We start from the raw sequence: 27,561 nt of genomic DNA, 5'->3' as shown, positions 1-27,561 counted from the left end.
AAAAAAAAAAAAAAGCTATAGGTGTAGCTAGGAGCAAAGAATAGTGTCTAACACTCTCTTGCTCATGGGCATGGCTCCCTGCTTTTAGAGACACAAAACTGGGTGATATTTTTCCTTTCAATTATTCAAAGATCATAATTGCCACTGTATTTTTGTTTTACGTTCAAACAAATAGAAATCTTCATAGTTTAGTGCAACTGTTGAAATTAAGGGAACAATTACTGTCACGTATATTTCAATTAATTGTGACCCTATAGAACGTTACCTAGGGTTTCAGAAACTACATCTTTACAGAAGCAGACTGCCTCATCTTTCTCCAGTGGAGTAGCTAGTGAATTTGAACCTCTGACTTTATGGTTAGCAACCCAACATCTAATGCACTGCATCACCAGGGTTCCCTGAAATTGAAGAGGAAGTACTATTTTAAATAAAGTTTTAAGTCATCCAAACATTCCTTTTTTGGCCAGCACTAGAGTATGTATTTTCTCCCATAATGCTATGTATCGATGATTTAATTCTCTTCTCCAAATAATATTTACAGTACGAAACACCAACAGTGCATGTACTGGACCGGATGCTGTACATGAGCTCAGAGCTGTCTAGGTCAAAGTGGATATTGGTGGAGGTGCCATTAGTTTCTTCTCTGACTGCTTGTTTGTTTCCAATTTGATTTCTACCTTTATCTTTTGTTCTTTCTTTCTTTTTTTTTTTTAAACCTTAAAAATACACTTTCTGAACTCACTCTCATGGCCCAATTTTCAGCCAAGCAGTAGATAAGTATATAGGGGGAACAACAACACTGGTAAGATATGTTCACCATAGAATAGTCAGGCATTGAAAATCAAAAGGGTGACATTTACTTAAAGACAAACTTGAGAAGGGATGGAAAAGTGGGTGGACTGTAAATAGGAACCATAGAGCAGAAACAGAATAACTACTCTTATAATGGGGGAGCAGGGGTTGCAATTATTGAGATGAATAAGTGTAGATGTGTTGAAAGTGAAACTGATGATCTTGTCTGTAAACCTTCACTTAATTCACACACAAAAAAGTTTAAAAAACAAATGGCAACAACAAAAAACACACTTTCCTTGAAAGCCAACAGATTTTAATCTATAAACTATATTGTCCTTTCACAATGTTTTAAAAAGTTAATACAATTCCTGGCTTTTTGTTGTTGTCATATAACTGTATAGTAGGCATATCTAAAGCCATATTAAAAACAAAGAGCTACTCATTTCTAGAAAAATAATTAAAATCACAGTTAAGTCCTTTTCTGCTCCTTCCAATTATATATTCTAGCCAGATTACAGAAGTAACTAATTACTCTCATCCACCTTTGCTAAATATGTTGGGAAACTGTTTTTCACTTTTACTTTGAGATTTAAAAAATAATCATCTATTTGAATCCTAGATCACTTAAACTATGTTGTTGTTGTTAAGTGCTGTTGAGTCAGTTCTGACTCATAGTGTCCCTGTATAGGGCTTCCAAGGAGCAAATGGTAGGTTTGAAACATTGATCTGTGGTTAGCAGTTCTGCACAATTTATCTTAAATTCACACTTCAATTTTTTTCTCTCTTTAAACCATCTTTTCTGTGTATACTGAACCATGACACAGCTTGTTTAGCTTTTTCATTTATATTCACAGCCAGCTGCACAGAAACTGATAAATCAATGTGCAACAATTGAAATTCCTACTAAAATTTTGCCAATACCAGATCCAAATTGCCAGTTTTGCTTCTGCAGAAAGTGCTGACATTTTCTTCCTATGCCATTTACTTAAAAATAAATATATCAGATAGTTCCTCATTAAATTAAACATGGCATTTCTATAATTTGAGAGCTAACTTATATTGTTTGGAAAAAGTGGACTATGACATTCTACATTTCAAATCTTAAAGATTATGATTTATAGATTATAGAAACGTTCTCCAAAATGTTTTCTCTGATGACTTAACATGATATCTGATGTCTACACTCTTTTCATTCTTATGGGTTACTAAAGGTAAATGTTGAGAGGTAGATATATGCATAGTTGTAGGTGTAGGGTTATACAGATACACATATGGAAAATAATAGTTAAAAAAAAAAACAATTACTTCAAACAGCTTATCGGAGAAAGATCCTGAGGTGATGGATAGGTTAATTTAAAAGTGTGTGTCTAGATGTGTATGCCGGTGGATTTATGTTTTGGATGAGGGTAGTGAAACAATGAGGGGGCATTAGTGGTTCAGTAGCAATATTCTCACCTGGGAATCCAGGGCTTGATTTCCAGCCAAAGCATCTTATGAATAACTATTACTCATCTGTAAGTGCAGGTCTGAGTGTTGCTATGACACTGAACAGGTTTCAATGGAGCTTCCAGACTAACACCAGGAAGGAAGATCTGGTGATCTATTTCTGAAATCATCTGTAAAACCCTGACTCAAAATGGTTTGCTCCGTAACAAGCAAGTCATGGGCATGGCACAGGACCCGTAAGAATTTCATTTGGTTGGGGTTGCCATGAGTTCTGCCAATGTGATGGCAATTACCAACAACAACAGTGAAAGAGGGGGTGTCGGGGTCCAGCCTCGACAAAGGGGTGGGGGGCTCATGAAGGTGGGAGGTCTGAAAGGCAAAAGAGAGACACAAAGACACAGACACACAAGTTTGATGCAAGCTGACAGACAGCCTTCTGCTGTAGACATTGCATCACACACAGAAGAAATTGTCCCTCCGTCTTTTATTTTCTTTTTCAAGGAGGAATATGTCACAAAGGAAAAATGTGATTGCTCAGATAAGAAGAGATACAGAACTGAAATGTGGTTAATCATTCAAGACAGGACACAATAATTCACAGGAACAACTCTTAAGCTATTTTCAGAATATCTCATGGTTTTCTAAACAAGCGAACATTCTTATCTTTGCTGAGAAACGTTCAAACAAGCTGTTGTAAATTAACCTTTAGGCCTAAATGACCTAGGGTAGCGACGTGTGGTTTCTCAAGGATGCGTAACATACTTTTAGCATTTTATCACTAGTGGGTAAAGGTGAAAAACCTAAAGGCTTGTATAAAGGTTAGTTTATAATTTCTGAAGGGAACTAAGCTGTTTTTCTCTGCTTAGTAAGTAAAAGTACATGCGTTTGTACAAGATTTCAAACATTAAGTTTTATTTGTTAAACTAGTAATCTATTCTTGCTACAGTGAAAAATACCTTGGATTATATTGATTATGTTTGAGGGCTGTTTGAAGGGCTGTTACCATTGTCTTTTAATTGAGGAAGCTTTACTGCCTCAGCTTTAGAGGGGGTTTTGGTCCCATTGTTGTACACGGACATCAAAAGCTTATACTTCAAGTTAATATCAAACATAACTGAATAGTTGGAATAAGGAGCAGTTCTGACATTAATCCCAGGTGGCTATAGGCTGTTCCTCAGAAAGATTTGTTTCCAGGACCACATGCACTGTCAACATCTTCAAAGCAGTAGCATTTACAGTGGAGTCTTTAAGAGAGGCAAAGTGTACATCAAAAGAAACCATTTTCCCAGAAGCTACAATTACTGGAGTTAGAAGCATAAAGAACAAGTACAGAATGAACAATATAAGACTAGAAGGAATTGTACAGAGGCAGTCATCCAGTGAGTTCGCAAAAACCAATGAACCCGGGCCTTCAGGAGGTCACTTCCTTGGCCCTCAGGGTCCATGGCTTGCAATTCTGAGGAGGGCTCAGGGATTGGATTTTCATCCATTTTGTCACAGGGCCACAGCTTCTCAGTGCTTGCGTATGTTGTACCCGACAAGGGGGTGAATCAAGGGACCTAGATGAAGACTGGAGTGATAGAGTTTAGGGAAGGCTGAGTGTAAAGTTGAGAAGTGATGATACTGGGACAAGGGCATGAAAGATGAAGAGATGTAAGGACAAACTACTTACTTCACCACATTTTCTTATCTTGGTATGTGTTGCCTCTACAGTTGTTCAGAGCTGAGGATTTTGAAAATCAGTATTTGAAGTATATTTACCCTTTTAATGTGTGAAGTATTCAGGATTATTAATAATTTAATTTTAGCTATTCGACATGTCATGCTCATGAACTAAAGGAATTTTAAAAACAAAATTTAAACTTGAAATAATTTTTCTTCATTGGGTCGAAGTATGTTTTAAATGGCACTCTAAACTTGCAAGCAAATCATACACATGTCTCCATTGCTACATATCTGGAGTTTTGATATTCATAGCTACCAAAATAAATTGTCCTTGTTCTTACTAGGAGGAAAGTCTTCTAAATTTAGAAGCCAACTTCAAAGAATCTTTCACTGTTGAGAGAATATATCTGTGATGAAATAGCCTATCAAAAATTTTTAATTGCTGCCAATTACAATTGATAAGAAAAATTCATTGTTTCTTTAATATCTAAAAATGACTTGACCTCATTTACGTTTACAACTCCCCAAATACATAGCCAAGAATGACATCAGATTTATCAACATTGTACTCTTCTATTTCTTTATTTGTCCCTTCTTTTATCCCTTTGGGTGTTGTTGTTGATAATAAGTGCTGTTTAGTCAGTTCTGACTCATAATTACCCTGTATAGCGTTTCCTATAAGCGGCTGGTGAGCTTGAACCACCAACCTTATGGTTTGAACCAACTTTGCAGTCCAGCACATTAACCCACAGAACCATACCAGAACTCCTTTTTTAAATTTTAATCCCCTTAATTGTTCATAATTACCAAAGTTTGTGAGTGAGTCAACAATTTGTACACTGATTGTCTACTTATGGAAAGGATTTCTTTATTCAGATGAGACAAACCCTCTAGCTTTAAAATCAACCTACAATAAAAGGAAAGGCAAGGTTGAAGATAAAATAATTCAGAATTGGTGAATGTCAATAAATGCCTTTATAATGATAACTATTACCATTTATATAGAAAGCCAAACCTGTGAGTACATTAATTTGTTATTTCACAAAAATAGAAAATAGTTTGAGTTTGAAAATATTGATCAGAAGGAACATTTCTTATGATTGTACAATCCTTTTTGGACTGTTGAGGTGCTCTGTGCTTTATAAAACCAATTGCCTGCGAATCAATTCCAACTTATGGCCACTCCATGTATGTCAGAGTAGAACTGTGTTCTATAGGTTTAAAAACAAATAATTAAATTGTGATAAATAGATATATTTTACATTTAACCTTTAAATGGTCTTCATATACACAATTCAGTGACATTAAATGTGTCCATCATAATGTTTTGCCATCATCATTAACTGTTCCTAAATTTTCCATCTTCTTAAAAGAAGTTTAATATCCCTTAAGCACTGTGTCTTCCTTCCCCTGGGCACCATAATCATTAATAAACTTTGTTCTCTATAAACTTGTCTATTCTAAATATTTCATATAAATAGTATCGTACTTTTTTTTTTTTTACTTTTATGACTAATTTATTTTGACCAGCATAATGTTTTTAAAGTTTATCCATTTTGTAGAAGTGTCAGAAATTCATTTATCTTTATGTCTGAGAAATATTCCATTGGATATTTATCCATTCATCTGTTGATGGACATTTAAACTAGTTCCACTTTTTGACTATTGTGCTGCAGTGAACATGAGTGCTAGTGTGCCAATCCATCTTCTTGGGAATCTTCCTCTTTTTTACTAATGCTCCACTTTACCAAGCATGATGCCGATTTCCAGAACTGATTCTTCATGACAACATGTTCAGGGTACAAGAGATGAAGTCTCATCATCTTTGCTTCTAAAGAGCATTCTGGCTGTACCTCTCATGTTGTGTTGTTGGTGTTGCTGTTGTGGGTTTCTACTTTTTGCAGCCCTGTTTAGGGTTTCCAAGAGCACTAGTGGGTTTGAACTGTCATCCTTGCAGTTAGCAGTTCAATGTTTTTCCTGTTCATACTATACTGGACTATAAAGAGTGATCTCCTCTGACATGGGGATTAGTTAGGTAAATATTACTTAGTATTTCCTTTACCTTCATATGGCCAGAGTCATATGACCTCTGTAAGAGAGAAAAGAGAAACTGGGAAGGACAGGGAAATATGGTACCTTTAAGGACTGGGATATAACCATATTATATTTTGTTATTCTTCTAGGGTCTCATGATTCCTTCAGCTTCTACATTGATGAAGCCTCTCCAGTAGGGCCTGAACAGCCAGAAACTGTCCAGAATTTTGTTTCCGTGTTTGGAACTGTGGCAAAAAAGCTGATGCGGAAGTGGTTAGCCACTCAAACAATGAACTTTACTGGTCAACTAGGAGCTGGGATTCGTTATTTTGATCTTCGAATTTCCACCAAGCCCAGAGACCCTGACAATGAACTGTACTTTGCTCATGGTTTGTTCAGTGCCAAAGTCAATGAAGGTCTTGAGGAGATTAATGCATTCCTCACAGACCACCATAAGGAAGTAGTATTCTTAGATTTCAACCACTTCTATGGGATGCAAAAATATCACCATGAAAAATTGGTCCAAATGCTGAAAGACATCTATGGAAATAAAATGTGTCCAGCGATTTTTGCCCAGGAAGTTAGTCTAAAGTATCTATGGGAGAAGGATTATCAAGTACTGGTCTTCTACCATAGTCCAGTGGCTCTGGAAGTACCCTTTCTCTGGCCTGGACAGATGATGCCAGCACCCTGGGCCAACACCACTGACCCTGAAAAACTGATCCAGTTTCTTCAAGCATCCATCACTGAGAGAAGAAAGAAGGGCTCGTTTTTTATATCTCAGGTGGTGCTGACGCCCAAAGCTAGCACTGTGGTCAAAGGGGTAGCCAGTGGTCTCAGAGAAACGATCACAGAAAGGTAAGTGCTCTTAGAATATCAAGAAAAATGTTCAAGTAATTTGGTACAGTTCTCCGGGCTTCTAAGTGATGAGACTAGAAATTCATACCCAAGTATTTTCATTCTTTTTATAGTGTTCCTTTTCACTTTTGTGTAGTACTTTACAGACTACAAATCTTTCTCTCTACAGTTTCTATCTGCTACATAACTAATTACATTTGATCTGTATAACAACCTGAAAAGTAGATATTGGCTTTCAAATAATAAAATGGTGTTCAAAGAAGTGAAATAATTTACCTAAGTCCAACTGGGCAGTGATTGATGAAACACATACTCAAACTGTTTTTTTTTTTTTTCTTTTCCTCAAGCCATTTTCTAATATCCTTTAGATTACATCATGCTACCCTATAAAGCAGAGGTCTTCCTACAGAGAATGGCATTACAAATGTAGAATTGTGGTTACCTTTGAGGTATAATTTAAAGAACCACCAAAGATTCCTGTAACTTATTCTCTCCAGTAAGCTGAAGCATGTTGAATTGTACATATTTTTTATTCTTTTTAATGAAAGTATTGAAGAGAATATGAATTTTTATCATATTTTTAATCTTTATTTTTTAATTAATATTTTGAGTTGAGGTAAGGACACAGAGCATACATATTTTGCCTGGACTCAAGATCTTTGTGTGGAAGGACAAGAAGAGGATTAAAGATTTGGAGGTGAAAATTGAATGGGTGGACTTACAACATAAAGCATTGAGTAGAGAATGGCAGATGATAAGCTTTGTAGTGGGAGCAGAAACACATTCATAAAAAAGCTTTCAATCAGGCCATAGGGAACTTTGTTTTATGAGCAATGCTAAATTGGAAAACAATGTTTAGTGTTGCAGAGACTGGAGCAGATCTATAATTTAATTAGATAAATGACATGGCCTAGAGCGTGGATGGAGTAGAGACATAGTACTTTGCAGGTCCTTAGTACTGTTTTCAGGAAGACAATGAAAGATAAACTGAGGAAACATGGAAGGGGATAATATATATGCAAGCAGCCACTACTTACATCTATGGCAAGAAAGCCAAAGGAGTCCAGAATAGCTCCATTGTTTCTGCATGAGGAATTGGATGGGTAGTGGAGACATTCAAAAGGCAAGGAACATACTGAATAAACACAGTGACCTAGGGAGGAGGTACAGTCAGGACCATGCAGGATCTAAAGTGCTGAACATCCAAGTTGTTGTTGTTAGGAGCCATCAAGTCAGTTCCAATTCATAACCACCATATGCACAACATAATGAAACATTGCCTGGTCCTGTGCCATCCTCACAGTTGTTATGTTTGGGCCCATTGTTGCTTCTACTGGGTCAATCTATTTTATTGGAGGTCTTCCTCCTTTTTTATTGACCTTCCACTTTACCTAATATGATGTCCTTCTCCAGGGGCTGATCCCTCTTGCCATGTCCAAAGTATGAGAGACAGTCTCACCATCCTGGTTTCCAAAGAGCATTCTGACTGTTCTTCTCACAAGAGAGATTTGTTTGTTCTTCTGGCAGTCCATGGTACTTTGAATATTCTCCACCAACACCATAATTGTTTATTAACTGTCTCAATTTCACATGCATATGAAGTTATTGAAAATACCATTGTTTTGGTCAGATGCACTTTAGTCCTCAAATTGACATCTTTGCTTGTGAACAATTTAAAGATGCCTTGTGCAGCAGATTTGCCTAATTTGATATGTTGTTTGATTACTTGACTGCTACTTCCATAAATATTGATTGTGGGTCCAAGCAAAAAGAAGTATTTGAATAATGCAATCTTTTCTCCATTTATCATGATGTTATTTATTGGTCCGGTGGTAAGGAATTTTGTTTTCTTTACATTGAGGTGCAACCCATATCGAAGACCATGGTCTTTGATCTTCATTAGTAAGTAGTTTAAGTCCTTTTTGCTATCAGCTAGCAAGATTGTATCATCTGCATTTCTAGACTGATGCCATATTTTGCTTCATACAACCCAACTTCTCAGATTATGTTCTCAGCATGCAGACTGAATAAGTATGGTGTAAGAATACAACCCTGGTACACACCTTTCCAAATTTTAGACCATTCAATGTTTCCATGTTCTGTTCAAACAACTGCCCCTTCTTCTATGTACAGGTTCATCCATGAGCACAATTAACTTTCTGGGACACCCATTATTCTCAATGTTAGTCATAGTTTGTTATGATCCACGCAGTCAAATGACTTTGCATGGTTAATATAGCACTAGTAAACATCTTTCTAGTATTTTCTGCTTTCAGCCGAGATCCACTTGATGGATCCAAGTACATATGGTCAATTGATTGTTAGGAATAAGGCCAACTCATATGAGGAATATTGGCATTTTTGCTAGTGAAAACCACAAACCATTGAAGCCAAAACATTCCTACATTAAGAATCATAACCACCTTCTTGTTGTTAGATTTTACCTGGGGTTTCCCTATTACTTAAGATTTTTAAAAGATTGCTAACCTTTCATTGAACATCACATGCAAATACAAAACCATTCCAATGATTTCTGCAAATGTCTAAATTGCTTATATTCTAAATGGTTTCAGTCCTTGCTGCTGCAAACTTACCTCATGATGTGAATATGGATTCCTGGTGCAGTTCTGTGGGAAAAGTACTGGACAGCTAACCATTAGCTTCTCCTTGGAAATCTTATATAGGACTGCTATGAGTCAGAACTGATTCAACAACACTAAACAATGACAACATGGATAGATGATCACAAGTGTCCTATCTTTGTCCCATTCTGTATCATGAAACTTGCTCCTGGCTCAATTTCTACAATGGTTTTTTTAAAGTTAAGGTATGCATTGGTATCTTAGGCTGAGTTCTTTAGAGGCACAAAACTAGTGCTCTCTTGCTCTCTCTCTCACAGTTTATATGAAGGAAATGGTTCACAATTGTAGAGATAAGAGAATCCCGAGTGCAAGGCAAGTAAACCAAGATTGTTGGACAGCTCCTGACACCAGGAATCCCAAGTCAGGACCCAGAGAAGGATTGCAGTGCTGGAGCAGAGGTGGCAGCAGAGTGATGGTTGACCAAAACCTAGGCAGGCGTGCTTCAGAACTGGCAGTATGGAGCACATGAGCCAGAGTGACAGGAACGGGCATGCAGGGCCTTTTGGTGGGTATCAGGTTTTCCAGATACACTCAACAGGCAGGCCCACAGGCAACCACATAATAAAGCAGGCCACTGGCTCAGGTTCAAAGAACGGAAGGCTGAAGGATGAACAGATGTGAGATCCGGACCCAGCAGGGAAGAGAGCAAGTGTTTCCTGCATGCCCATTCTATCGGGAGCATGCCACATGCCCAAGGAAACATCCTTTCAGTTGATTGCCTGCTCATAGCCAATAATAATAAGTTAACTAGGCTTTCTCATAGCCAATTATCATAGAGTTAATTATCAACTGCCAAATAACTGGGAATCATGGCTGAGTCAAGTTGACACCAGAACCTAACTATCACACCTGGTGTGGCACTGTAGGATAAGTAACTGGGCTGATAACCACAAGGTTGATAGTTGAAACCTACCAGTCACTCTTGGAAACCCTATACAGGGTCTCTAAATTGTAACCAACTCAATTGCATACAAGAACTACAAAGAAATGAGGAGATTGTGAAGGTTTATAATCATAACAATGTAGATAATTTTAGACTTGACTGTAATTAGTTAACTTTTGGCCTGGAATATCTCCCCCTGATAACATCTCTACTTCTTTGCATCCCAGCTTCACATCCTCTGACTGAATCGTCTCTGCCTCTTTTTCTTCTTTTTTCCACTTTCAACTACTTTTCCCACTGTCCTTAATATTACTTTGGATACCTTACATTATTCTCTAAACCATTATGTTGAAATATTTAACTCCTTTCAGTCCCTAAACTAAATTTAGCCAATCCTATAAAAATGCTCATCAGAAAAAGAAGATTCTTTATTTAATAGCACCACCTCCTACCAAAGTTACTTTTTCTGGTAAATAATTGATCCCCTTTCTTACATGCCAGAAAAGTAAGGCAGTTATATTAGAATGTGTTATTTTCAGATTTATTCATCTCTTCACCAAGTTTCTAGGATTAGAAGAATCTCTTGGGTGCCAACAGGAGGGAGAAAAGGGAATTAAAGATAATCAGACCACATCTCTCCATTCTTTCTGAATCTTCAATGAAAGAAGTTTCATTTATAAATTTTACTTATGGACCATAACAGGAATTACCTCATGACCTCTTCCAACTTTAATGTTATGATGTGTAATTCTATGCTTAAGAAAACACTGGTCGATATTGCATACCTGCTTTTCATTTTGCCCAAGTACTATAGACTGATTTTTGTGTAAGGACCAGCCTTTGGGAAATAAAGAAGAAAAATCCACTCAAGGAATGAAAATCAAGTCTTTTATTTTTCTTTCTTGTAGTATTTGATGCTGTTTAGGGCTTTGTAAGTTATACAGTGAACTGATTTATGGTTATTTATGCTTTAGTACATTATTACTGAAGTAAGATTTGTAGGGAAAAAGACCAAATAATTAAGGAAAATGTCGAATTTTATATTCTACATACTTTTTCAGAGTGTTCACAATGCTCTTTACCATATTAAAGGCACCAACAAATATTTTAGTGAAAAATTCTGTTAAAATTTAACTACATTTACATTTCCAAACATTAATTTGTTTTCATGTAACAGCCCATGAAATTAATTTTGAAAAACTGTCCTTAGACGTCTGCTGTAACTTAGAAGTTTTCTTTCTTTCTTTCTTTTTTCTTTTTTTTTTTTTACATTTTATTGTGGTGAAAGATTGCAGAGCAAATTATTTTTTCCCATTCAGCAATTTATACACATTTGGTTTCATAACATTAGTTGTAATTTCTGCAATGTAACATCACTTTCACTCTAGGTTCCCAGTTTTCATTCATTTTTCCTGTACCTTCCTGCCTTCTGAGCTCTGTTTTTTTTTTTTTGGCAACTGTTGCCCTTCTGGTCACATGTTGCTGCTTGTTCTGAGTAGTACATTTCTCACAGATGTTGTTTATTCACTTTATAGGCCTATAGTTTGACTAAAAGATGATCCCAAGGAGTGGGTCTAATTCCAGGTGTGAAGGACTAGTTTTGGAGGTTCTACTAGTCTCTATCAGACCAGTATGCCTGATTACTTTTATAATTTTGAATTTAGTCCTACATTTCTCTCCCAGGACGTTCTGTTGTGATCCTGATCAGGACATTCAGTAGTAACCTGGCACCATCTGATTATTTTGGTTTCAGGGTAGTGCAGGTTGTGATTCATGTGGTCCACTTGTACTTTGGACTAATGGTTTCCTTGATTTTTGGTTTCTTATGGTTCCTTTGGTTTCCTTCTTTGTTCCAGACGGGAAGAAACCAATAGTTGCATTTTAGATGGCCACTTGCAAACTTTTAAGAATCCAGATACCATTAAAAAAAAAAAAAGGATATCGAACCTTATCTTTGTGCACTGTTATACCAAGTTATCTAGGTGTCTCCTGAATTATGATCCTAAACTCCCAAACCCAATGTTTCAGTCCCTTAAGGTTTTGGTTATGGCTAAGAAATTTCAAAATTCATCTGTCAGTTTGTCATACTGTGGTGACTTGAGTGTTGCTGTGATTTTGGAAGCTAGGCTGTGGGCATTTTAAATACCAGTAGTTACCCATGGTAGACAGGTTTTAGCTGAGATTCCAGACAAAGACAGACTAGGAAGAAGGAGAGACTGACTACTTCCAAATATTTAGTTACTGAAAACCTTATGAATAGCAGTGGAACACTTTCAGCACCAAAATACTGAATTTTGAAACTAGATGAAGAGCACCAGAATAATGTCAGATATAGTTCTGGAAGATGCACCCCTCAGTTTGGAAGGCACTCAAAATGTAACTGGAGAAAGAGCTACCTCTTAAAAATAGAGTTGTCCGTGATGACGCAAATGGAGCAAAGCTCTCAGGCCCTTCTTGGGGCACAATTCAAAATGATGAAAGACAACTTAAACATCTATTAATAATTGGAACATGGAATGTACAAAGTATGAATCTAGGAAAATTGGAAATTGTCAAAAATAAAATGGAATGCATAAAAATCAATACCCTAGACATTAAAGAGCTGAAATGGACTGGAATTGCCATTTTGAATCTCTAAATCATGTGGTTTACTATGCTGAGAATGACAAATTGAAGAGGAATGACATCACGTTCATCATCAAAAAGAACATATCAAGATCTGTCCTGAAGTACAATGCTGTCTGTGATAGGATAATATGCATAGGCCTACAAGGAAGACCAGTTAAAACCAGTATTATTCAAATTTACACATCAACCACTAAAACCAGTGATAATGAAATTAAAGATTTCTACCAATCTCATCAGTCTGAAATTTACAAAACATGCAGTCCAAATGTATTGATAATTAGTGATTGGAATGCAAAGGTTTGAAACAAAGAGGAAGGATCAGTAGTTGGCAGCTGTAGCCTTGGTGATAGAAATGATGCTGGAGATCACATGATAGCATTTTGCAAGGCCAATGATTTCTTCATTGAAAATACCTTTTTAAAACAACAAAAAAGAAGATTAAGCACAGGGACCACACTCGATGGAACACATAGAAATCAAATTGACTACATCTGAGAAAGATACAGTGGAAACTCTCCATATCATCAACTAAAATAGACCATAAATTACTTATATGCAAATTAAAACTGAAGCTGAAGAAAATTAAAACAAGTCCAAGAGGGCCAAAATATGACCTTGAACATATCCCACCTAAATTTAGAGATCATCTCAAGAACAGATTTGATGCATTAGACATTAAAAACTGAAGACCAGAAAAGTTGCGGGATGACATCAATAACATCAGATGAGAAAGAAAGCAAAATGTTCTTAACAACACAAGAAAAAGACAAAAATGGATGTCAGAAGATACTCTGAAACTTACTGTCTAGTATAGAGATGCTAAGCAAATGGAAGAAATGAGCAGTTAATGAGCTGGCCAGAAAATTCCAAAGGACAACTAGAGAAGGCAAAGTCAAATATTATGATGAAATGGGCAAAGATCTGGAGTTAGAAAACCAAATGCGAAGAGCGTGCTCCAGCATTTCTCAAGCTGAGGGAACTAAAGATAAAATTTAAACCTCAACTTGCCATACTGAAGCATTCTATTTAAGGATTCTAGAGGCAAAATAGAAGTCCTGGTGTGGTGCTGTGGGTTAGTGTGCTGTACTGCAAAGTTATTTAAGCTGCAAGGTTGGCAGTTCAAGCTCACCAGCTGCTCCTTGGAAACATTATATAAGATTGTTATGGGTTGGAATAGACTCGATGGCACTTAATAACAACAGCAACAACATAGGCACAATATTGAATGATGCAGAAATCATCAAAAGAAGATGGAAAGAATACACAGATCACTGTACCAAAACGATATGGTCGATGTTCAACTATCTCAAGAGGTATTATATGATAAAGAGTCAATGATCCTGAAGTAAGACATCCAAGGTACATTTACAAAGAACAAGAAACTGGGGATTGATGGAGTACAAATTGAAATATTTCAACAAACTGATGAAGCACTGGAGGCACTCATTCATCTATGCCAAGAAGTCTGGAAAACAACTACCTGGACAACTGGAAGAGATCCATATTTGTGCCATTCCAAAGAGAGATGGCCCAATGGAATAAAAAAAATCATTGCAAAATATCATTGATATCCCATGCAAGTAAAACTTTACTAAACATAATATCAAAATGACTACAACCATATATTGACAGAGAACTTCCAGAGGTTCAAGCCAGATTCAGAAGAGGACATGGAGCAAGGAACATCATTGTTGACGTCAGATGGATCTTGGCTTAAAGAATAGAATACCAGAAAGATGAATACTTGTGCTTGATTGTCTACACAAAGGCTTTTGATTGTATGGATTATGACAAACTATGGACAATATTGAAGAGAATGAGTAATCCATAACACTTAATTGTGCTCATGAGGAACCTGTACATAGAACAACATAGGCAGTTGTTCAAACAGACAAAGGAAACACCGAATGATTTAAAACTAGGAATTGTGTGCATCAGGGTTAAATTCTTTCACCATATTTATTCAATCTGTGTGCTGAGCAAATAATCAGAGAAGCTGGGTTTTATAAAGAAAAACATGGCATCAGGATTGGAGGAAGACTCATTAACAACCTGTCATATCAGATGATACAACATTTCTTGCTGAAAGCAAAGAGAACTTAAAATACTTACTGATGAAGATCAAAGACCACAACCTTTGATATGGGTTGCATCTGAGTGTCAAAAAAATAAAAATCTTCACCATTGAACCAATAAACAACATCCATATAAAGAGAAAAGATTAAAGTTGTCAAGGCTTCATTTTGCTCAGATCAACCATCATGGAAGCAGCAGCCAAGAAATCAAACAAAGTATTGCATTAGGAAAATTTGCTGCACTAAACTTCTTTAAAGTGTTGAAGAGCAAAGATGTCGCTTTGAGAACTAAGGTGTGCCTGACTCAGCCATGGTGTTTTCAATAACCTCACATGCATGTGAAAGTTGGACAGCAAATAAGGACGGTCGTAGATGATAGATGCATTTGAATTATAGTAATGAAAGAGAATATTCAAAGTAACATGGAATGCCAAAAGAACCAACATATTTGTGTTAGAAGTACAGACAGAGTTCTTCATGGAAGCCAGGGTGGTCAGACGTCATCTCTCATACTTCCCTAGGAGGCAACAACCCCTAGATAAGGATATCATGTTTGGTAAAGTGGAGTGTTGGAGAAGAAGAGGAATACCACCAGGGAGATGGATTGGCACAGTGGGCTTAAGCGTAGTAATGATTGTGAGGTTGGCACAGGACTGGTCGGTGTTTTACTCTGTAATGCATAGGATCGCTATGAGTTGGTACCAACTTGATGGCACCTAACAAAAGCAAACAACAAGGGTTTTGGTATGGCTAAGAAATTTTAAAAACTTTGTTCCCTGTATACTCTACCAGATATATAGATGTATTTGAAGCACATACAAGTGGATATGTAGAAATATCCTATGTCCTCTTCTAAATCCGGCTTGAATTTTTGGTAGTTCCATGTTGATGTACTATCGCACCTGTTTTTGAATTACCTTCAGCAAAAATTTACTTGCATGTGATATTGATGATATTGTTAGGTGAGTCCTGCATTCTATTGTGCCACCTCTCTTTGGAATGGCAAATATATGGATCTCTATAGGTTGACCAGGTAGCTGTCTTCCAAAATTTTTAGCATGGGTGTAGAAGTGCCTCCAGTGATGCATCAGTGTGCTGAAATATTTCAGTTTATATTCTGTCAATTCCTGGAGCTTTATTTTTCACTCATACTTTCAATGTGACTTGGAATTCTGGAATTCTTCCCTCAGCAGCATAAGGTCTTTATCATAAGCTACCTCTTGAAATATACCTGGACCAAGAAGCAGTTGTTTGAACAGAGCATGGGAACACTGAATGTTTTAAAATTAAGAAAGGTGTGCGACAAGGTTGTATTCTTTCACCATACTTATTCAACTTGTATGCTGAGCAAATAACCCGAGAAGCTGGGTGCTATGAAGAAAAACGTGGGATCAGGATTGGAGGAAGACTCATTAACAACCTGCAATATACAGATGATACAACCTTGCTTGCTGAAAGTGAAGAGGACTGAAGACATTTACTGATGAAGATCAAAGAGCACAGCCTTCGGTATGGATTACATCTCAATGTGAAGCAAACAAAAATTCTCACCACTGGACCAATAAACAACATTCTTATCAATGGAGAAAAGATTGAAGTTGTCAAGGACTTCATTCTTCCTGGATCAACATCAACATTTGTGGAAAAAGCAGTCGAGATCAGACGACGTATTTCATTGGGCAAACCTGCTGCACAGGAACGTATTTCATTGGGCAAATCTGCTGCACATGCTTATTTATTCAGTCCTTTCAGCTTGAGAAATGCTGAGCATGTTGATTTTTTTCCCTTGTGTTGGTCTTTGCACATTTCATTATGATACTTGACTTTGCTTTCTTCAGTTGTTCTTTGCAATATTCTGTCCAGGGTCTTTTACTTCACACAGTTGTAAAGGTGGACAAAAACCAAGTCCCTGGATCAAATGAACCAATGTCAGCAAATCAGGTGTCAGGTAGATAGACAGGCAAGTTTGGCAGGTAAGATGGCCGGTTGCTGACAATACCCAGGATCAGCAAGCAATAGAGAAGGCTACTTACTCAAATCCTACAATAGGAGGTTTGATGAAGAGCCAGATGCAGGATTCAGACCAAGCAGAAAACAAGCAAGCTTTGCCCAAGTGTCTAATATATTAGAAGCAGATCACACCCCTGAGGAAACTTCCTTTCAGTTCAGTGGCTACTCATAGCAAATCTCATCATGACATTGATTTCATTATTTTAAGAATTCATTATGGTGGCTACTATGTATTAACTAACTGCCAAACCACTCAGAATCTTGGCCCACTCAAGTTGACACAAAACCTTAACTATCTCACCAAGGAATGAGAAAGCAGAATCAAATGAAGCAAGGCTTAAGGGAAACAGTGCTACTTAGGTCTAAAAAAGTAGGGCCAAGACTTCTGGGCTCTCAAAGGATGGAACCATGACCTCTGGCATTTCTAAGGATGGGGCCATGGTTTCCTAAGTTTCAAAGAGTTGGATCTTCTTTTAACTCCATCTCATGTTGTTAACATTAGATCTCTGCTCAAAGCTGAGGTGGCAGGGCTTCCATGCATGAGGGGGCAGAACAGGGCCTGCTGGTGGCTGAGGGGATGGGAGCCCACTCAGATGGACTAGGAGAATGGGGCTGCCCAAAGTTGAGGAAGCAGAGTCTGATTTATAGATGACTTATAAGTTACATTATGTCATGTAAATTTTCTCTGACTTTGAAAGAATTGAAATAGCCTCTACTTGCAACACATTTTTCATCAAAATCACCTTCTCTTGATGCATGTGCAACTTTGAAATAATTGAACAGCCTTCAAGCATTTTTTTTTTTTTGTACTAAAACTAAACCAAACCCACTGCCATTGAGTTGATTCTGACTTATAGTGACCCTAAATAGGGTGCAAGTGGATTTCAGGGAAACTGAATCTTGGACTTGGATTTATGTATGGTAGCCAAGGGTTCCAAACACTGCATGTGTTTCCCACATTTTAGCAATGCCAAAAGACAAATTTCTATTTCTTTAAGATCTATTTTTAATTTCTTTTCAAACACCAGCATTTACACCTCTCCCCCACGGAATTCACACATTCTTAAAAAGAAGGTGAGCAACTGAGTCAAGTCTTTCCCTAATTTGTGAATGTTTATTAAATTATAAATTTTCTAGTTTTTTAAAAAATAATCAAACACTTGTCAGAGTTTTTAAGGAGAAATACATCTTTGCAAGTAAACTGATGTTGAGTTAAGTTAGACAATATTTATATAGGACAACATTTAGGTGATAATAAGAATAAAGAACTATTTTTAAGTGATCTCTCTGTTAGGTTATATGATAACTATTTTATTTGCATTGTTTTATTAATATTAATGTTCACAAACTCCTAAAAGTAGTTACACTTGCTATCACAACTTAAGGAGGAAGGGACTGAGCCTTAGAAAAGTTAAGAATTTACCCAGATTACACAGTTAAGTAAAAGTGGCATTGGGATTTAAATCCAGGTTGCTCCACTTGTTTATTAATTCATGAATTTCTTGTATTCCCAAAAATATATGTCAACTTGACTGAGTCATGGTTCTCTGGTTTGACAGTTATGTAATTTGTCAATTGTGTAATGATGTGGTCATCTCCCATTATGTGACATGATGTCATCAGTCATTCAGTTATAAGGGGTTTAGGGTAGGATGCAACACCCTTACTCAGGTCAGAGCCTTGCAGTGGGGCCTGCAGCACCTTTATCTACTAAGATATGTAAGGAAAGAGACATAAGCTGAGCAAAAGAGACTTCAGCAAAGAAAGTGGAACATCAGTGTTACCAAGAAAGAAGAGATGGGAGTCAACTGTGTCCTTTGAATCTGGAGTCTTGTGCTAAGAATCTTGTAGACCCAGACAAAGACTGATGCCAAGACAGATGAACATTTCCAAGGAACACCTAGCAAATAGCTGTTGAAAACAGTCTAGGGCCTTCCCCCTAGAGCCAGAAGAGAAAGGAAGTTTTCCCCTAGAATTGGCGCCCTCCATTTGGACTTCTAGCCTCCTAAATTATGAGAGATTTTTGTTTACATTATGGTGCAGCCTATACTTCATCAGTAAGTATTTTAAGTCTTTTTAGATTTCAGCAAGCAAGATTATATCATCTGCATATTGCATATTGTTAGTGAGTCTTCCTCTAGACCTGATGCCATATTCTTCATATAGTCCAGTTTCTCAGAATATTTGTTCAGCATACAGATCGAATGTTGTTGTTGTTGTTAAGTGCCACCAAGTCGATTCTGACCCATAGTGACCCTTGACAGGGTTTCTGAGGCTGTAAATCTTTATGGAAGCAGAAAGTCTCATCTTTCTCCCACGGAGCAGCTGTTAGTTTTGAACTGCTGACCTTGTAGTTCACAGCCTGATTTGTAACCGCTACACTACCAGAGATAAGTATGGTTAAATTAGGGATATTCTTTGGAAAACATTAATGGGCATGGCGTAGCTCTACCTTAGTGATAGAACAGAACAGATTTGGACTTAAATCTGGCATAGCCTGTGGTAAGGAGTTATAGCTTAGATTGAAGGAGAAAATGTCTGATTTTAGAGTGGAAAGGGCCACCACTCACCTGTCAGTTTGTTATACTGTGGTGACTTACCTGTTGCAGTGATGATAGAAGATAGGCTACTGATGTGTCAAATAATCAGCAGGGAACAAATGGTGGATGAGTTTCAGCAGAGCATCCAGAATAAGACAAAATAGGAAGAAAGATACGAAGATATAGTTGATGAAAACTGGCCCGTAAAAGCCTTAAGGATCACAATAGAATATTGTCAAGAAAATGAGCCCCTTATATTAAGAAGTAGTCAAAGTATATAGTAGCCACAACAATGAACTTAAGCAATCATGGGACTGGGCAACATTCCATTCTATTAAACATAAAGCTACCATGAATCAAAGAACTTGATAGCAATGAACAAAACAAGAACAGAGGAATGTGCTGATAACTATTTAAAGTGAGCTTTCTGCTTACAGATTTCCTAAACACAAGCTAATCCGTTGGTGAGGATGCTTTGTTGTTGTTGTTAGGTGCCATTGAGTCAACCTTATGCACAACAGAATTGAAACAGTGCCTGACCCTGCACCAACCTCACAATTGTTTTTTTGTGTTTGAGCCCATTGCTTCTGCCACTGTGCCAATCCATGTCATTGAGGGTCTTTCTCTTCTTTGCTGACCCTCCATTTTACCAAGCATGAGGTCCTTATTATCAGGAGGACTGGTTCCTCCTGATAATATGTCTGAAGTATGAGAGGCTAAATCTGGTCATCAAGGCATCTAAGGAGCATTCTTTTTGTACTTCTTCCAACACAGATGTGTTTGTTCTTCTGGAAGTCCATGTTACTTTTAATAACTCAAATGCATCAATTTGTCCATCTGCAAGCATGAGCAGTGATCCTCAAAGTGGGGCTTACCTGGAATTCATTGGAAATGAAAACCTTTTAGCTGCAGACTACTGTATCAGAATTTGTAGGATGGAGGCCTAGTAATGTGCAAACTTTCATAATCATAATGCAGTCTCTCAAGTCATGGGCACCCTATCGAGCTGAGCATAGTACAGACAGTGTCAGGGTCCCACCATGTTGGTTCTGCAGCCTTTCTAATCTTCCTGTCAGAGAATCACTCATGATTCTGGTCCTTTCTAATTTTCCTGTCAGAGAATCACTCATGTTTCTCTGAGGTGTGAAGAAACTGTGAGCCTGGGACCTGGATTGTAATTTCATTTTTTCCTCCAGTTAATTCTTGAATTTGAGTAATCTCCTAACATTCTTCTGGATAACAGTTTGTTTTTAGAAAAATGGTCAAATAGGCACAAAGCAAAGGGTATTGAGCCAGATCACCTTGAAGTTCCCTTCCCTTCCTGTTATTTTATTCTATGATTTAGTGCTTCTCTGCAAGCCCCATGACAGCATCCTACCTAGGTTTGCTTACTTGAGTCAAAGCCATACCATCAGACTTCCTTTTCTCATAGCCTTGTCTTCTCCATCTCTAGCAAAATTTACCTTCTCAAACTGCTAGACCTAATTTTTACTTCTAAGATGATAGCTAATGCATGTCATTTACCAAATTAAAAATTTACATATATGCAGGAGTAAGCATGGGGTTTGGAGTAAAATATAACCAAGTAATAACACGAAATCTGCAAAATTAATATAGGACTTTTGAGTGAGATGTTGTTGTTGTTGTTAAGTGCCATCGAATCAGTTTTGACCCATAGCGACCCTATATAGGATTTCCAAGGAGCAGCTGATCAGTTTGTACCATGGACCTTGTGGTTCAAACTGACTTTGCAGTCCAGTGTATTAACCTACAGTGCCACACCAGAACTCATTTTCCAGGCTTAGTGTGGCACTGTAGGATAAGCATTGGAATATAAGGTCAATTTGAATTACAATCGATGGTTCAAACTCACCAGCCACTCTATGGAGACCATATACAGGGCTGCTAAGATTCATAATACCATATGCACATCCTTCTGTAATTTTAAATCATCTCTAGAATACTTATCTGATACAATGTAAATAATCCATAAATAGCACTTTATGCTCCTTCTAAAGTCTTTTAGGTACTGCTTTAACTGTTTTATTCCTTCTCCTTCACTATTATTATTTATCCTGTTGTTGTTGTTAAGTGCTGTCGAGTTGATTCTGACCCATAGTGACACTGTATAGGGTTTCCAAAGAGCAGCTGGTGATCTTGAACCGCTGACCTTGCAATCCAAACAGCTTTACAGTCTGGTGCATTAACCCACAAAGCCACAGCAGGACTCCATTTTTTTATCCTAGTTGGGCTGAATTTGAGGATGCAAAGCCTATGGGTATGGAAGAGTGCCAAATGTATGAGTGTAGGGAATCCCAAGGTGGTGGGGATTGGAGGGGATGGAGGTAGATAAGAAATGTGAGAAAACAGCTTTTTGTAAGAGAGTTGATAATTCTTTAATATATTTTTTAACATTTCATCTCTTCTTGCCAAGGTTGCACACTTCATTCGTGACATAAAGAAACAGAAAGTGGGATGGTGGATTATTATAATTTCATTGAAATGTTTCTTGCCTTCAGGGGGCATAATTTTATTGAGCTTGTTTGAATGGGTGCCCCGAGGTTTGTGATCTAGATCTCACTGTTGAGTGAACATCAAAGACATGACTTTAGGTGAGTGATCTGCTGCTTGCCAATTGTGACTCTGACAAGTATAAATGCTTACTTAAGTAAAACATGTAAGCCAAAGCCTTTATGTCAAAGGAAAAAATAGGAGTAACTACTTTATGTGTCCAACCAAATTGTTAAGTAAATCTCAAATAACTTGTAAACACCCAAGGCAATGGCATTTCAGCTTTTAATTTATCACATTCAGTTGACAAGATATTTTTTTCCATAATGCTTTCAACATAACAACAACAACAACAACAAAAAGGTAGAAATATGAATTTTCCAAGAATCTGACTATGGAGGATTTTAGAAGAAAAACTATATGTGAAGAAGGCCAACCCTCATATGTGACTTAGGTATATAGAGCAGAAATCTTCTGGCTCTTAATTTGTATGTCTGGAATCATGGCTTATAGTTAATTAACAGGTTTTAAAGCATTAAAAATAATTAGACAAGACTAACTAGGCATTTGCTTGTCACAATTGATTTTTTAGGGGGAAATCACAAGTATAACTTGAATTCTTACTTTAAAAAATTTTGTTCCCTAACCCCTCATCACCTATTTCCCAGTGGCCTCCACTGTTGTAAGATATAAAGCATACATGTTGTTTCTGGGGTTGTGACATTCTATCTTGAGGGAGCAGTGTGAGGCATTGGAACTGTATTGTGTGATTTCTTCAGAGAGTTCTCAAAGCACAGGCTCCCCTTTGGAAATTCATGCAAGGCTCTGCCAATAAGAAACCCATTGTATTCACTGTGTAGCTGCCACTTCTTTGAATACTAAGCAGAGAGGATCTTGCCAATATAATTCAACTTAGGTTAAAAAATGAATCAATCAATAAAATTAACATAAGAATGCTATAAAACATTACTCAAGAATGTACATCTTTTAGGTCTCATGGTTCATTTTTGAAGATTTAAATTTCAATTGCCTATTTCTCAAAATAAAAATGCTTGTGATAAAATCCTTGCCATAGTAGAGAAAGTCCTGTTCTCTTTGGGTGAGTATATAGTTTTAACTATTTTCAATAAGTTAACAGAAACCATATGTGGATTCAGAGGTGACAGATTGAATCTTTTGCTGAATAGCATTCTGGAAACTTAGTTTCCATTCTGTCTTAGCTTTGCATTTACTGGCTTATGTTTAAGGAGTTATTTAATGAATACCAGTGCAGCAGACTTAGATATTTCTGTATTGTCTTATATGACAAAAGCAGAATCCACACCCTTGCATGCACACACACACACACACACACACACATCCCTCACTGCTGCTCTGCCTGCACTTCACCCATGTGTTCACAGGCAGAGTAACTCGTAAGCATGATGTAGGCAAGGATTCTTATATCCAGCAAATACCAACAGGTTCCTTAATGTCATGAACCATAAGCAGTGACATTTCAATGTCTTCATAGTGTGGGCTGTATGCAGAAAAGTTGCTTCAATGGTCCACTGTTTTCTTTATAGTTAGCACTGGGTAGCCAGCTATAGATTGAAAATATTGTTTGTTGTCCACTCCAACTCATGGCCACTTTACATATAACAATTAGATGCTGCAAAGTCTGTGCTGTCTTCATTACTTTTGATATGTCTGAGTCAATTGTGAGGCAATTGTGACCAATTCTTCCCCCTGAGGATTTTCTTTGTTTTTTCTGACCATCTACTATACCAAAGGAGCTCTGGTAGCGTAGTGGTTATGAATCGGGCTGCGAACCTTAAGGTCAGCGTTTCGAAACTACCAGCCCCTCGCGGGAGAAAGATGAGGCTTTCTACTCCTGTAAAGATTTACACCCTCGGAAACCCTGTACAGGGTCTACCAGCCCCTCCGCGGGAGAAAGATGAGGCTTTCTACTCCCGTAAAGATTTACACCCTCGGAAACCCTGTACAGGGTCGCTATGGGTCAGAACCGACTCGACGGCACTTAACAACAACAATACCAAATATGATGGCCTCTTTTCTAACAATTGAAGATATATGTGTTTGTATGTGTGTGTACATGTTGGGGAAAAAAGAGAAAAAAGTAGATATGTTAGCCTTCACTCTGTACCTGTGAGTACATTGATATTTTTCCTGCTCATGAAGGAGTTTCATATGCAGTGGGGTCCTATTTCCAATGGAGGATGGAAATGATGGTCTCTGGAAAGTATCTCATGTGGTCCTATCTCATTTTGGACCATGATTGTCATGGAACATACATTTACAGGCTTACCCTCAGTTTCATCTTTGGTGTTTATCTTGAGGTATTTCTTTGGGTTGTAGTTGTAATTTTTTTTTCCCTCAAAAGTGGGTGGGTTTATCTCTGTGGTATTTTGAGACATTTGTCCTTCTATTAAGTTGTTAAGTGGCAAAAAAGTGATTAATTTTAGTTTAACCCTCTTGGTGATTAGGATGCTATTTATTCTACGACTCTACAGAATTTTAATTTCTCCTTTTTGAAGTGGATCAAAGTAGTTCCTCTCAGGGTTCTAGAACTCTTCAGATTATCAATGAATGAAGATAAGAATCTATTCAGTCAATCAATCAGTCAGTCAACTATTCAATCAACAAGAAAGTATTAAGAGCCTTCTGTGGCTGGGCATGGGGACAGGAGAAGCTACCACATATTTTGTATACATTAAAAAAAAACAAAAAAAAACATTATGATCCTTGTCAATAAATTTCAAACCAGATGTGAGACATCTACAGAAACTTGAAACACCCAGTCATAAACAAATAGTGGGCTGTGTGCTTATTGGATTGTTGTTGTTGTTTTTGTTAAGTGCCATTGAGTCGGTTCCAACCCATAGCGACCCTGTATAAGGTTCCTGAGGAGTGACTGGTGAGCTTGAACCACCTACCTTGCAGTTCAAATGGCTTTGCAGTCTGGCACATTAAATCACAGTGCCACATTGGATTAGTGACTGTTATATATGAGAAAGAACTTCTGGTGTGGCACTGTAGGATAAGCACTGGACTGTGAACCACATGGTCAGTGGTTCAAACCCACCAGCTGCTCCTCGGGAATCCTATATGGGATTGCTGTGGGTCGGAATCAACTCGACACTTAACAACAATAATAAACATATGAGAGAAACCTACTGTTGTCAAGTCAATTTCAAGATGTTTCTCTCTTGTCCGCAAAATATAGCAGGTTCACTGAAAAAATTTAATGACTATATGATATATGTTTCTTTCAATTATTTGAGGAAAAAAAATGTTTGAGGGCTTGGCATTTTGTCCTGCCCAGTTTGGATACCAAGATATATCCCTTGATTTGCAAAGAGTACACATCAAATGAAGTGATTTCCTGCACTTATTAAATTAATTTGACTTCAAGGAAGTCACCATTGGGACTTCTGAAGGATAGCTAAGAAGCAGCCTTTTGCCAAGTGTGGTTGGCCTCTGCACTGTTTTTCTTTTTTCTTTCTCTTTCTTCTTTTTCAGTTTTATAGTGAGAAGGGCAATTTTATAATAGCTTCACAAAACAATAGTGCAGAAAGTCCCAGCTGTTCTTGCCCTAGATGTCTCTGAGATCTAATAATATAGGGTGGGAATAGCACATCTCCCGAAAGAGCACACACATTTTATGTTACTTTAATTTTCTTGCCAATTAGTCTCTTAAGATGTCAAATGTATCTCTAAGCAATCTCCATGACACTTTAGTACCCTTTGATAAAGGAACATTAGGCAACAGTAGGGGAAGAGGGAGGTTTACAAGGGCTAAAACAACATAGAAAAAAAATTTACTCTTTCATCACCAAAGAAAAGTACATGTGAACACTTTTGCTTATGGAAACATGTGAACATAAGGACACTAGTGGACGCTATTAGAAAGACTGTGAGTCAGAAATCTCAGCCTAGATTAGGGATTCTCTGTGTCAGCAATAATGGCATTTTGCATCGGCTTTGCGATGTGGGGGCTGCCCTATGTGTTATAGAATGTTTAGCAGCAACCCTGGCCTGTATTCATGAGATGCCAGTAACCTTACATCCTTGAGTCATAGTGATCAAAAAAATGCCTCCAGACATTGTCAATTGTCCATGGGGATAAAAATTGTGCCCTACTGAGAATCATTGATTTAGAGCAACCACTGTACAACAGATCTTGGAAGTTACTTCCCTGTGCTGTAGCTCAATGTCTTCACTTGTTAAACTTATTAAATGGCCCAAGGACTACCAAAAATGTAACCCACTGCTTTGAGTTGATGCTGACTGATAGGAATCCTGTAAGGCAGTGTAGAACTGCCCCCACAGTGTTTCCCAAGTCTATAAATCTTTATGGAAGCACACTGCCACATCTTTCTCCCTCAGAGTGGCTGGTGAATTTGAACCACCAACCTTTTGGTTAGCAGTCCAATGTTTAACCACTGTGCTACAGACTCCTTGCACAGGGTCTATGGAAATATACCAATTTTTATGGCTAGCTTTATTTTTGGTAAACTAATGTGCCCAAATTTATACACTTTCAATGTCTTCTGACACTTCCCTATTAGTCACCTTGGGAATTTACTCATCGACCCAAGAGATGCTGAAGACATTTTTAAAATGGCTTTAGAGGGGATGGAGGAGATCTTTAGTCTGTCAAGGTAAGTTGATTTGGGAAATAACCTAAGTTCATTCAGAGCCAAGCTTAGTAAAGAAGGCAGAAGAGCACAGCTGATAATGCCTTTTGGAGTGGAACAATAATGAGAGATTTTTCTTGTGTGCCTCAAGAGTCATAAAGATTTTAAGTCATCACATCATGGATGGGATGAGTGAGCAATCATCTACACAGGTAACAATTCTGAACGACATTTCACTTTTCAGCATGTAGATTTTAATGGTGTACGTATACTACAAGATCAGTGGTCCAAACTCACCAGCTGCTCCTTGGAAACTCTATACAGGGTCACTATTAGTAGAAACTGATTCAATAGCAGTTAACAACAACAACAATACATACATACATATATATTCAGAAATCTGACCCAATACTGGTAGTTCATTATTGAAGAATGATAACAGACTCTTTTCTTCCAGGATTATGCAATTATTATGAACTGAACTACATGTAGTCTTAGTTGGGTAGTAATTTCCAATTCCTGAAAAAAAAAAATGGCAAGCAGTGAAAAGTTAAGTAAAATGTCTATATTTAAAACTTAACTCAAAATTCCTTTGTCATTTGAATTAATACATTGAAAAGAATATATTGAAAAGAATATTCATATCCCTAAACTGAGGTCCGGAGTCCTGGTGTGGCACTGTGGGCTAATGCATCAGACTGCAAAGTCATTTGAACTGCAAGGTCAGTGGTTCAAGTTCACCAGTTGCTCTTTGGAAACCCTGTACAGGGTCTCTATGGGTCGGAATCCACTCGACGGCACTTGCACTTAACAACAACAATAAACTGAGGTCCA

The 27,561-nt window shown here is 37.5% G+C and overlaps 1 protein-coding gene across 1 annotated transcript in view; it reads left to right on the top strand.

Annotated features, from left to right (window-relative positions):
• The window catches only part of PLCXD3 (phosphatidylinositol-specific phospholipase C, X domain containing 3), a 314,345-nt gene that overhangs the window by 222,957 nt on the left and 63,827 nt on the right, over positions 1–27,561 (top strand). The window contains exon 2 of the mRNA XM_006875401.1: positions 6,090–6,798. Coding sequence (XP_006875463.1) covers positions 6,090–6,798 — 709 coding nt within the window. The remainder of the gene's footprint in view (positions 1–6,089; positions 6,799–27,561) is intronic.

This window comes from Chrysochloris asiatica, unplaced genomic scaffold (genome assembly GCF_000296735.1).
Source record: "Chrysochloris asiatica unplaced genomic scaffold, ChrAsi1.0 scaffold00325, whole genome shotgun sequence".
Lineage (NCBI taxonomy): Eukaryota > Metazoa > Chordata > Mammalia > Afrosoricida > Chrysochloridae > Chrysochloris > Chrysochloris asiatica.
Note: the sequence above shows the minus strand (reverse complement) of the source record. Positions and strands in the feature narration are given on the sequence as shown.